The sequence below is a fragment of the Elephas maximus genome, chromosome 1 (genome assembly GCF_024166365.1).
Source record: "Elephas maximus indicus isolate mEleMax1 chromosome 1, mEleMax1 primary haplotype, whole genome shotgun sequence".
NCBI classification, from domain to species: Eukaryota; Metazoa; Chordata; class Mammalia; order Proboscidea; family Elephantidae; genus Elephas; species Elephas maximus.
The window spans coordinates 15617401-15630521 of record NC_064819.1 but is presented as its reverse complement, the minus strand read 5'-3'; the positions used below and the strand labels follow the sequence as shown (position 1 = coordinate 15630521).

At 45.5% G+C, this 13121-nt stretch overlaps 1 protein-coding gene across 14 annotated transcripts in view; it reads right to left on the bottom strand.

The window, feature by feature from the left end:
* KALRN (kalirin RhoGEF kinase) overlaps window positions 1-13121 on the bottom strand; it is a 792110-nt gene that overhangs the window by 164905 nt on the left and 614084 nt on the right. For all 14 annotated transcript variants that reach the window (XM_049878536.1, XM_049878496.1, XM_049878517.1 and 11 more), the window contains one exon: window positions 34-280. In XM_049878536.1, coding sequence (XP_049734493.1) covers window positions 34-280 — 247 coding nt within the window. The remainder of the gene's footprint in view (window positions 1-33; window positions 281-13121) is intronic.

The window sequence follows — 13121 nt, the reverse complement described above, 5'->3', positions numbered from 1 at the left end:
CCTCACCCCTGGCTCCCTCCGCCGCTCTCCTACCTTTCACCAGGGGGAAGAAGGAGTCCATCTCCACGCTGCTCCGGGAGTGGGAGATACACAGGGCGCTGCTGGGTACCAGGCCTTCCTGGGGGGGACTTCGCTCCGTAGTGCGGACCAGGCACCAGCCGAGCCGCTCGCTGGGCCGCTCCAGCAGCTCCACCGTCTGCCCAACCTGGATGGTCAGCTCACCGCTGTGGCCTGCGCTGAAATCCTGCAGAACCACCGTCAACTCGCATCCGCCAGAGAGCTTTTGGGGACAGGCCAAGTGGACCGTGAGGGCAGGGGGTGGGGGATGCAGGAGATGGGTGGGTGAGATGGGAAGGGGACAAAGGACACATGAGAGCAGGGGCAAGGAGAAGAGAGGGAAGACAAAAGGGTGAGTATACAGAAGGGAATAGGTGGCATTTGGGGTGGAAAGAAGGCCGAAGATGGCAAAGAGAGTTGGGAAGTGAAAAGAAAGCAAGAAAAAAGAAGTAATTAACACAGTGCCATTCAATCACTCAGATGTTCTAGTTGTAGCAAGAGTCTGGAGCCTGCCCAGAACCAGGGCTTTGACTCTGATTCCTTCTTGCCTGGTTGGAGTTCTTTTCATTATTCATTTGGCCAAGCTTCCAGCCATTTGTGTCTTTAAACCTCTTCCCCCATAGGTCCCTTTCCTCCTTCCAAAGGCTCTGCCCTGTGCCCCATCTCTGCTCCCTCCATCGCCCCTCAGATTCTTACTGTGCTGACATCTGTTTCTAACCAACTCACTCTCTCTCGGTTCCAGGTGATGTTTGGGAACAATGAGGGAGATGACCTCCCTTCCTTCTAACCCCAGCAACGCCCCTATCCCCATCCCTGGCTGGAGCCATTAGCCTAAAGCAGAGGCTACTAGTGACACAAAGACGATAGTAATTCAAGGGCAGAAGCCAGCACTTCATTTATCTGGAAGGGGAATAGAACCAGTGTTTGACGCTGGCTCATCTACTGGGGCTAAGGGAAAAACAGGAGGGAAAGAAGAGGGTCACACCTTATTTAAGAACAAAGAGCCCTCCCTAGTGCTCCATCTGGCCTTTACTCCGGATCTGGCAGGTCCCCCACACTGATCCTGGGGCAGAACCAATAAAACTGGGTAGGGAGATCCGGGAGACAGGGACAACCCTACAGGCTGAGCTTTTCTGAGATTGGCCCTGCTTTTCCCCCTTCCTCTGGCCTCACAACTGCACGAGAGACGGTTAGTTATGAATTAGAACAAAGCACAGAGCCTCCCTATTGGAAAGGCAGCTGTACTTAGGGCAGTGTGCAGGTAGGGAAAGGAAGTGATGAAGAGGCAAAGAGGCCCAGCTCAACAGCCTGATTATTTTCCAAGGTTCAACCCGAAACAGCAGGTCAGAGGGAAAGCCTCTGTTCTACCTTCCCGGAACTTGCTTTTAGTCTGTGCATCTCTGATTTCAGTTCTCAGGGCCTGAATTTTCTGCACTAGGAGTTATATTAATACACTAGGCTCAACGTCTTATACAGCTATTTAACACACATTCTGAGAAGCTTCTGCTAAATAGTAAACACCACGAACATCACGGTGAATAGAGACCCCACCAGGGCCAGAAGCTCAGCATTCAGGATGGTGAGCATTTTCTACTAAAGGAACGTGAATGTCAGAATGGACCTGAAAAAGTTAAAATGATGTGTCAGCTTGATGGTTGCAATGTGCATCACTACCAACCACAGAACAGGGAGGTCCACGCTAAACACATCTCCATGGATGGGCATAGGACTGCAGCTGCGAATCGATCAAGAAGAGAAATCTGTAGGACAGAAGGTGGAAGCTGGAAAGAGACAGGAGAAGGGAAAACACGCCTGTTGGCTCATTTTTTCCATTTAACTTCCCTGGTACCATTATAAGTGAGCCCTGGTGGTATTAGCAGTTAAAGCGCTCGGCTGCTAACCAAAAGGTCAGTGGTTTCAAGCCACCAGCTGCTGTGTGGGAGAAAGATGCAGCAGTCTACTTCTATAAAGATATATAGGCTTGGAAACCCTATGGGGCAGCTCTACTCTGTCCTATAGGGTCATATGAACCAGAATTGACTCTACAGCAGTGGGTTTGTTTTTTCTGGTTTTGGTCCCATTACAGGGGCCTTAGTGGCACAGTGGTTACACACTTGGCCGCTAATTGAAAGGTTGGGAGTAAAACTTGCCAGCTGCTCTACAGGAGAAAGATATGGCAGTCTGCTTCCATAAAGATAGTAGTTGCTGTTGTTGTCAGGTGCTGTCGAGTCAGTTCCAACTCATTGTGAACCTATGTACAACAGAACAAAGCACTGCCCGGTCCTGTGCCATCCTCACAATCATTGTTACGTTTGAACCCATTGTTGCAACCACTGTGTTAAACCATCTTGTTGGGGGTCTTCCACTTTTTCGCTGTATCTCTACTTTACCAAGTATGATGTCCTTCTCCAGGGATTGGTCCCTCTGATAACACGTCCAAAGTAAAGGTTACAGGCTTGGAAACCCTGTTGGGGCAGTTCTACTCCATCTGATAGGTTGGCTACGAGTTGGAATTGACTCGATGGCAATGGGTTTTTGGATATTTGGTCCCACTGTATGCACAGGTTCCACTTCCCCCCTCTCCTGGAGTCATCTTTCCCAAAATGTCACTTAGAGAAAGATTTTGTGGAATGACAATACCTCCCATCTGTAGGTTGCTTCTACAGTCTGCAAAATACCTTCACATTAATAATGTTGTGAGGTTCAAACCTCACAATAACCTGGCGAAATTATCATCTCCAACTTTCACATTAAGGAACTAATGCTCGGGGCAGGGATTGGACTGGAATATGGGATGGAAAATGATACTGGTGAAGAACGAGCTTCTTGGATCAAGTAGATATATGAGACTATGTTGGCATCTCCTGTCTGGAAGGGAGATGAGAGGGCAGAGGGGGCCAGAAGCTGCCTGGATGGACACGAGGAGAGAAAGTGAAGGGAAGGGGTGGGCTGTCTCATTAGGGGGAGAGCAAATAGGAGTGTATAGCAAGGTATATATAAATTTTTGTATGAGAGGCTGAACTGATTAGTAAGCTTTCACTTAAAGCGCAATAAAAATTTAAAAAAAAAAAAGAAAAGAAACTAATGCTTGGAAACGTCAAGATGAATGGCTGGAACATTCAGCGTGCAGAAAAACCATGTAGGGAGCTTATTAAAAATGTGGATTCCTCAGTAAATGAATCCTGATCAAAAGAGGGAATAAGAGGGACAGAATTTAAAATTCTTACAGAATTCAGACTTAATGGATCTACTGAGACTAAAGGAACCCCTGAATCTATTGCTTTGAGAAAATCTTCAAACCATGAACCAGAATTATCCCCTGAAGACATTTTTAAACAACAGTTTAGCTAAATTAGTAAAGAATGTTTGCCATGAGAGCTGAATTCTTTTAAAGCATTTACGTGAGAAATTGACAACGGTAACTTTAAAGCATAGTTGAGAAATTTATGGGGCATGGAGTCTGAGTCATTGGTGATGAAACAATATGGGTAGAGACAATGAGAATAGTAATACAATGTGAAAAATGCAACCAATGTTATTGAATTGTACCTGTGGAAACTGTTGAATGGGTGTCTATTCTGCTGTGCATATTTTCACCAAAATCAAAAGAAAAAATGAGGATTTCCTAACCTTTCCCTCCTCCACCCCTAGATTCCAATCACAGGCTATGTTTCAGTAGGCCTGGGTTAGTGCCCCAGGAATGTGCATTATTTAACAAGGCTCTCCCTTCCCCCCTCCCCAGACAATTCCTAAAAGGGGGTTCCTGGAATACTGCTAGGTGGCTTGCCCATAGTCAACCAGCTGGACTTGAACTCAGACCTTAACTACAAATGCCATGCTCCTTAAACCACACGACTCAGAGCAAATAACATATACACTTTTAGGTATGTTTGGTTGGAGGGGGTGGGAGGCAGGTGGAGAGAAGACAGCAGTGGCCTGAGCTACTGGTCATCTTTGCTTGGCCTAGATCAGATCTGTCATGGATTGCATTGTGTCCCCCCAAAATATCTGTCAACTTGGCTAGGTCATGATTCCCAATACTATATGACTGTCTACCATTTCGTCATCTGATGTGATTTCCTGATGTGTTGTCAATCCTATCACTACGATGTAAAGGGATGGATTAGTGGCAGTTATATTGATGAGATCTACAAGATTAGGTAGTATCTTAAGCCAATCTCTTTTGAGATACAAAAAGAGAGAAGCAAGCAGAGAGGCATGGGGACCTCACACTACCAAGAAAGCAATGCTGGGAGCAGAGTGAGTCCTTTGGACCTGAAGTTCCTGTGCAGAGAAGTTCCTAAACCAGGGGAAGATTGATGACAAGGACCTTTCTCCAGAGCCGACAGAGAGAGAAAGCCTTCCCCTGGAGCCAATGCCCTGAATTTGGACTTCTAGCCTACTACACCGTGAGAAAATAAATTTCTTTGTTAAAGCCATCCACTTGTGGCATTTCTGTTATAGCAGGACTAGACGACTAAGACAAGGTCTTTTAAACTTTTTTTATTTCAGTCCTTTGTAAGAAATACATTTTCTATATTGACCATATACACTACATATGAATAGGCACGTCACTGAGACTTAAAGTTTCACTCACATTTCCCCCTCTATTTCTATTTTTTCTCAATTACTGGTAGTATCCCACTACACTGTTTCTACCTTCCACTAATGGAGTCTTTGTAGAACCCTGCCTAGATGACGACTAAAGCTCCTTCTGACCCTGAGAATTTCTGTCACTGAGCTTTTGTTCTCTGGTGGTGGTGTTCCTCTGCACCAAGGCCAGGCTCTTAGTGTTCTTTCCTGGGATTAAGTGACATGTGGCCCAAGGTGGAACTTGCCCTGTGGTCAAGATGGGACTTTCAGGGCAATGTGGTGAAGTCAGGGATGGGTGTAGTCATCTGCCAAAGGCATAAAGCTCTGATTGCAAACAGCCCAGAGTGCCAGCCAGGTAAAAGTCTCACCGCCACCTAGCGAGAAGTTACAATCAGACCCACAGGTGGCGTCTAGGGGAAGGAGGATAAAGAGCCAGCCAGTGTGTCTTCCCTGGGACCCTACAGATTCCAGGGATCCTGTCTCTTGGCAAAAAGCCTGGACACACCACTAGATGGCAATGTTTGACCCCTGTATTAGGCTGCCCAGTCCAGACAGACAAAGGAGCAATGGAAGAAAGACAATCAATGGACAATTTCTTCTGCACTCACAAATAATAGATAATCCTGCTGAGACTTTAGATCCAGCCAAACACCATTATGGTTCAGATACAAAATGAATGTCTTGGTTCACCACATCTCAATGGCTTCGTCAAAGAGATTTAATACACCAGGTCCTCACCCATGACAAGGGAACTGGAAAGAGTGGCAGCCCAGGGGGTAAGGAGAAATGGCCAAGTGCTGTCATGAGTGGCCAGGCAGGGATGCTCCGGAAACAAGCCCTCCTTATCCTCTCTCCAGGGCAACAGGGAAGCTGTAAGGTGCCCAGGGAATTTAGGGGCTCGCACCTGAGAAACACTGCTGCAGGGGCTCCACAGCGGGAATCAGCACCTGAAAGTTCTAAGAGCCACTGCCAATAGGGTAGAGGTCAAGGGTAGAGGGACCAAGAGAGTCTGAGAGATCTGGGCAAACCGAAAAGAGGTGTGCTTGGGATCCTTTAATGTGATTCACTTACGCTTTGTGTTCTAAGCCTTCTTCACTGTGATGAGTCATACCACCTAATGAAAGTTAATTACACAGAGTGTGCCCCTCATTAGCCAATAAAAAGCAATTCACTCACAAATGCTAAATTATCAGTTTCTTATAATGCACATTTTCCTTTCTGATCAGTTCAGTCCTCTGTGTGTAGCAACAAGTCTCCCACCTCACAAAGCCTCAACCAAACCAAACCAAACCTGGTGCCGTCGAGTCGATTCCAACTCATGGTGGCCCTATAGGACAGAGTAGAGCTGCCCCATAGGGTTTCCAAGGAGCGGCTGGTGGATGTCAACTGCTGACATTTGGTTACCAGCTGAACTCTTAACCCCTGCACCACCAGGGCTCACCCACAAAGACCTAGGATCATTATTTTCTCTCCTTTTCATCTTTTATTTCAAAAAAGCCAAACCAGTTGCCATCGAGTTGATTTCCTAATCATGGCGACCCATGTGTGTCAGAGCAGAACTGTGCTCCATAGGTTTTCAATGGCTGATTTTTGGATTTTTCATCCAAAGCGTCTCTGGGTGGACTCAAACCTCTAACCTTTGGCTTAGCAGCCAGTATGTTAACAGCTTGCACCAACCAGAGAATCTCCACTTCAAAAGGACCAATAGTCATTCTCCTTTCTTCCACTCTGCCCTTCATCCCCAGTCCTTTGTGGTGGCATGCTCAGAAACCCACCACGTCACTTCTCTCCTAGCTGGTTCGTCCCTCCCTGAGCTGAATCTCTGGTCCTGGAATTTAAACCCACTTTCACCAACAGCCTGCAGTAGAAAATGTTGCAAAAGACCTCTCTGCCTTCTTCTATTCTTTTTTTCCCTCCGAGCATCCTAAGAACTGTTTCTAATGTCTTCCTTTGCAAATCTTTAGATTTTTATTTTATATATCTTGGTGTATTTTTTTGTCCTCTAGTTTTCTTTTTTAGGCCCACGATTTAGCCTTCACATTTGTGGCTTCCGTTTCTACACTTCCATGTCAGAGGTGACCCCTTTGTGTTTTCTGATTTCTCTTTTTCTGGCAGAACCTTCCCTCCCACAGTGTCTCCTGTGGGCTGATACAACATAAAGCTCATCTCTCAGCTGTTCTGTTCTCTTGACTTAACCATCGAAACATCGACCTAAAGCTGTAAAACCATTGCCCATTGATCCCTCTTGGCTCCCTACTGGGTTGGCTCTGGATGCCTTGATTCCTCCCTGGGTAGAGTCCTCCATAGCTGAGGTGGCACAGAGGCCCCATCTGTCTCAACCTACTCTCCTCGTGATGTCTACATCTCCCACATATTGGCTTGCTTTAAAGATTATTTTTAATTGTCAATTTTGTGAACATCCGCTCCCTCATGATGCATATATGCTGAGCCTTCTCCCTAGCCAGTCTCCATTCTTACTTCTCTATGCGTCTTTCCTCTCCTTCCCCCTGCCCCATGGTCCCATTTTCATGGCTCTAAACTTTGATTACGAGGCTGTGGTGGTTCTGGGATAGAATTCTCACTTGCCGTGCAGGAGACCTGGGTTTAATTCCCGGCCAATGCACCTTGTATATGCCACCGCCTGTCTGTCAGTGGAGGCCTGTGAGCTGCTACGATGCCGAAAAGGTTTCAGAGGAGCTTCCAGGCTAATATGGGCCGGGAAGAAAGGCTTGGCTATTGACCATCAGCCAATGAAAATTCTATGGATCACAATGGAACACTGTCCCATCTGCAGCCGATCACGAGGATGGCACAAGATGGGGCAGCATTTTGTTCCATTGTGCTGAGGGTCACCACGTGCCACGGCTGACTCGACGGCATCTACCAACAACAAACTCTGGTTATTTTTATCCTTTATTCAGTGCGTCTGGCCCATTCCCTGCATGCTTTAAATACCTGCTCTTCCTCTTGCTGCCAGTAATATGCCCACCAATACTGCAGTGAGCTCAGCCTTCCCTTTTTTGACCTGCAGATTTCACTTTCAAGTTATCCCTTGTAGACTTTACCTACAGGCAGCTTGCTTACTTTCTCATCACTTTAAATATCTTCCTAAACACTACTGAGCTGAATCATGCCAGTCCTCAAAAATGAGTCAGGTCCTCTCCTCCTTTACACATTTCCAAAGAGAAAAGCAGGTCCTGCTGAGCAGACCGTTTTTTACTGACCTATTGTAAAAACTCTACTTTTCTTTCCTTTAGTATGTTCCCTGATTTCTCTAAGATACCCACCCAGAAGGCTATTTTTTTGTTGGCTTGTTTTATCCCTTCATGATGTACCTTTAGGGCTCATCTATCAGTCCATGGGCTATTGTCTCAATGACCAATGTTCCTATGTGACAGGCTATCTTTTGGCTGAAACCAAGGTCTGTAGGGAGGGTTCCTCCTTTACCACCTTTTATGGATTGAATTGTGTCCCCCAAAATGTGTGTTGTAAATCCTAATCTCTATGCCTGTGATAATAATGTCATTTGAGAACGGTTAGTCTTTGTTATGTTAATGAGATAGGATTAATGTAGGGCCTGTCTTAAGTCAATCTCTTTTGAGATGTAAAAGAGAATAAACAAGTAAGCAGGAAGCGAGAGAAGCAGAGATGAGGGAAGAGAGATGCCAAGCCACATGAAGACTGCCTAGGAGCAGAAGCTCCAAGAGACAAGGACCTTCCTACAATGCCAACAGAGCTCTTCCCCTAGAGCTGGCACCCTGAAATTGAACTTCTAGCCTCCTAAACCATGAGAAAATATATTTGTTTGTTAGAGCCACCTGTTTATGGTATTTCTCTTATAGCAGCACTAGATAACCAAGACACTACCACAGAGATCAGGTGTGCTCTGATGGGCACCAGGAAGCGCAATCATACACTGTTTAAAATGCCGAGGTTGTATCGTATTTTCACTGTATATGTATTTTTTATGATCTACTATAGATGTTTAAATTCTAAGCTATCATTTTAATCTCATAATCTAAGACCAAATTTATTTCTACTCAGGGAAGTGTTGGGAGCCCCGAGTTGGTAGCACAGAATCTCAGCATGAAGTTCCAATGTGTTTCTGACTCTCCTCTGATCTGTATGTTCGTTTCTGTCATCTTCCTCTCTTATTACTTTCACCATATCCCCCATGCCAGCAGCTGGTCCCTGTTTGGGCTTTCGTGCCAGAGTGCCTGACACGACCCCCCTCCTGGGAGCCTAGATTCTCTAGAGCTCCTTCTCAGACATTCTCTTGCCTTGTTTGCTGAGGCCTCTGCTAAACCTTTTTGATGCTAATTGTCTACTTGGATGTCCTCCAATTGCCTGCTGCTGAGTCATCATTTAATTCGGGCCCTCAAGTTCCCAACTCTCTCCTGGGGCCTGTTCCCCTGTTGTCTAATCCCTGGTTGGACATCGCCTCACCCACTGGCTGTAGTGCTCCCAAGAGGGGCAGAAGGAGCTCCCCACATTCTCGCTTTCCTCCTGCAACTCAGTGCTGGCTGTGTTGCCTTTTTTCCAGCGTGTACCACTACACACACACAGCGGAAACTTCATGACCACCCTTGGTAACCCATCTGTGTTTTAAAGTTCTTACTTATATTCACTGGAAACTTCTCCTGCTTTAATTTAGGTCCATTTTTCCGTGGTTAGTGTTGGGAGAGTAACTGAACACCCTTCTTGTATAAACAGCGTGAGCTAGGTTACCCCTATGAGCTCCCCATGTGTTGTGGATCAATTGTGTCTCCTTACTTCTGCCCCTACTTCTGCCCCAATATGTGTTGGAATCCTAACCCTTATATTATGGATGTAATTCTATTTGGAGATGGGGGTTCTTTGTTATGTTAATTAGATCATACCCCAGTTGGGTGGGTTCTAAACCTAATCACTTCTGAGCTATAAAAAGAGCAGATTAGCCATAGAGACATACACACAGCGGCGAATGAGAGGGACAGACACCATATGAAGATATGCTACAAGCAAAGGAATTCCAAGGATTGCTGGCAAATATCAGAAACTAGGAGAGAGGCTCACAAAAGGAATTGATATGGCCGAGACCTTGATTTAGACTTTTGGTCTCCTGAACTGTGAGAAAATACATTTCTGTTCTTTAATGTCCCCTGCTTGGGGTATTTGTGTTATAGCAGCACTAGGAAATTAAGATACAGTATTATTAAAAAGAACGATGTTTATTCTCTGATGGTTTTCCAGTGGGGTAGGACGGTACCCACCCAGGCTTCTACTGGTGTCATTTCAGGGCCTCAGAGGGTCCACCTGATTCTTCCCAGGCAGCACAGCCTGGTGGTTAAGGACACGGACTCTGGAGCCCTCTCCGACTGTGTGACCAGGGACAAATTACTTGACCTCTTTGCCTCAGTTTCCTTATCTGAAGAATGTGGAAAATAATAGGACCTACCTGATAGGTTGTTATGATGAGTAAACGAGATAATTTTTAAAGCACCTAGAATAGTGACTTGGACACAATTATCTCTTTCAATGTTTGTTTTAAAAAATTCTGGAGCTGGGGAGTTTAGGAGAAACACAGGGATAAAAACGAAATGGAAAAAAGAAATCAATTTGATGGCATGCTTTCTGGGAATAGACTGTGCCACCTGTATGTATGCGTGTAAATGAATCTTTTTTTTTTTTAAATCTTAATGGAGTCTTGCCCTAATCAGGCCATTTAGAAAAACTGGCCCTAAAGCTGTCTTGAGAAGGTGACTTGGACACCTGTAAAGGTCCCTGAGTCAGCACGTGCTTTTCCTGTTAAAAACAAGGGGATGGTGGGAACCAGGCTCCTTTTATAGAAAAGGAAGATTCAATCCTGCATCTTCGTCTGGCATTGTTTTCCAGAACCCTGCCATCTGAAGAAGCCTCCCTTTCCTAGGTGTCTGAGAGCCGCCCACGCTATCCGCCACCTGAAGCCTTCTGATGACTGGGCGTGCGTTGCTGACACTACTCTGCCAAGTGCTCAGATCGATACTCTGACAGATAGAGGACTGTGCTCAAGAGGGCCCTTCGGATAAGTCAGGCCTCAGCCTCCTCTGGGTGCCTGCCTTCTAACTTCCTCCAAAGAATTCCTCCTACAACTCTTAGCAGCCCAAGCCCCAGGGTGCATGGGTACTAAGGCCTGCATACGATCAGCAGCATGGGAGGCCAGGGTGCTAGAAAATGTGGAGCTGGAGATGGTCTACCTGGTATGATGTAAAGTGCGCTGAGGAGGCCTGCCAACTCCTGTGCAAAATCCCTTCTCTCCCCTCCCCAACATGCCTTGAACCTTCTGCTAATGCCTGGAATCCCACTATCAGAGATTCATTTCATTTCATTAGGTAACATTAGGCAATGTCTCTTACCATGAAATGCCTTTTAAAAAGCAGAGCATTATATTATTCCCTTCCAACTATAAAAAAGGAAACCCTGGTGGTGTAGTGGCTAAGTGCTATGCAGTTCAAATCCACCAGCTCCTTGGAAACTCTACAAGGCAGTTCTACTCTGTCCTATAGGGTCGCTATGAGTTGCAATCAACTCAATGGCAATGGGTTTTGAACTGCAAAAAGATATCATCAGCACACTGGTGACATGAGGCTTTAAGCATGAAGATGTTAATAACAGTATTTTTTAAAATGAGAAGAATCTAACACAATAAAACTAAGAAAAAAAGAAAAAACAACAACAACAAAACTCTAAAACCAAAATATAAATATCCAACAGAAACAGAATGGTTAAGTAATCATGACGCATCTGCTAAATGAAAGATTAATTATGCAGTGATTAGATATTTACAAAGCATTACAGTAGCCTTAAAAATTACTTCTCTGATATAATGAAAAATAAAAAAAAGACTGCAAAGTTACATACGTAACTGTGAAAAACATCATCACCATCAAAACAGCACAACCCTATTCAAAGGAAACAAGCAAACAAAAAAAAAGCAAACTAAACCCGTTGCCGTCAAGTGGATTCCAATTCATAGCAACCCTACAGGATAGAGTAGAAAGACCCCATGGGGTTTCCAAGGAGTGGCTGGTGGATTCGAACTGCTGACTTTGTGGCTAGCAGCCGAGTTCTTAACCACTGTACCACCAGGGCTTCCATAGGAAACAAGTAGGGAGGAAATTCATCAAAGCGTTAACACTGGTCTTGTTGAGGGGCGGACTACGGTAAATTCCCCCTTCTGTTTAATTTCCAGTATCGCTCATTTTTTCTGACTTAAGTGTTATTTTATAATGAAAGAAACAATTACTGCAAAAATAACCACCCCTAAAACAAATCAACAAATGTAATGAGAAAAATGCAAATATCCCAAGGAGGCTTTTGCTCTGGGACAACTTCAGGAGCTTCAGGAAGGCCCCGAACTGCAGATCATGTCTTGGTGTAGCTGCTTCAAAACCCATCACCTACTAAGTCTCTGTCCTTGCACTACTCTGAAATTCAGGTGGCTCTCCAGAAGCTAGTCCCTTTATATGCACTTAGTGCTCTGCTTTTGTCTTCAATTGATTATACTTTTTGAAGGAAAATGTGTAACGCAATGTCTGGGCATTTAGGAATATCTGTGTGGAGCTCTAGGGCTTCTTCACTTCACATGGTGCTGGCCCATGGAGCTGCCAGGTCCAAGCAGTCTAAGGCTGGCAATGTGATTTATCTTTGTTGGCTGGGGCTGGGGCCGCTGCTGATTGCAACTGAAGGAGCTGTTTGGCTCAGCTATTGCCCATGGTGCTTAAATGAAGGGCAGAGCCACAAAGAGGCACAGAGTATGGACTGTAGTCATTTTAAGTCCCCTGAATTGCACAGTAACTAATAGTGGAAGAATGCGGGAGAGGGAATCAGGAGGCCTCGTGCTGGTGCAGGTTTTACCCCTGTGGGACGCTGGGCAAACCCCTTGCCCCCTCCATAGCACAACTGATAGTTCCAATGGGGGTGGGGAGGGGGTGGGAGGGAACACTAGACTTCAGGGCCCCTTTTCTAGTTCCAACATTCTATAACTGCAGTAGTTCCCATATCAACCCCCCAACACATTGTTCTTGTTGTTAGTTGCTGTTCAGTTGATTCCGACTCGTGGGGACCCCATGCGTTAAAAAAGTAGAAATGCCCCATAGGGTTTACTTGGCTGTAATATTAATGGAAGCAGATTGCCAGGCCTTTTCTTCTGCAGCACTCCTGGGTAGGTTTGAACCACCAATCTTTAGGTTAGCAGTTGAGTGCAAACTCTTTGTGCCACCCAGGGAACTTCTCTAACACATGCTGTTGTGATGTGCGGTCGAGTTGATTCCAACTCATAGCGACCCTACAGAACAGAGTAGAACTGCTCCATAGGGTTTCCTTGGCTGTAATCATTACAGGTGCAGTGTGTAAGAGCTCGGCTGCTAACTAAAAGGTCAGCAGTTCGAATCCAACAGCCACTTCTTGGAAACCCTATTGGGCAGTTTGTACTCTGTCCTATAGGGTTGCTT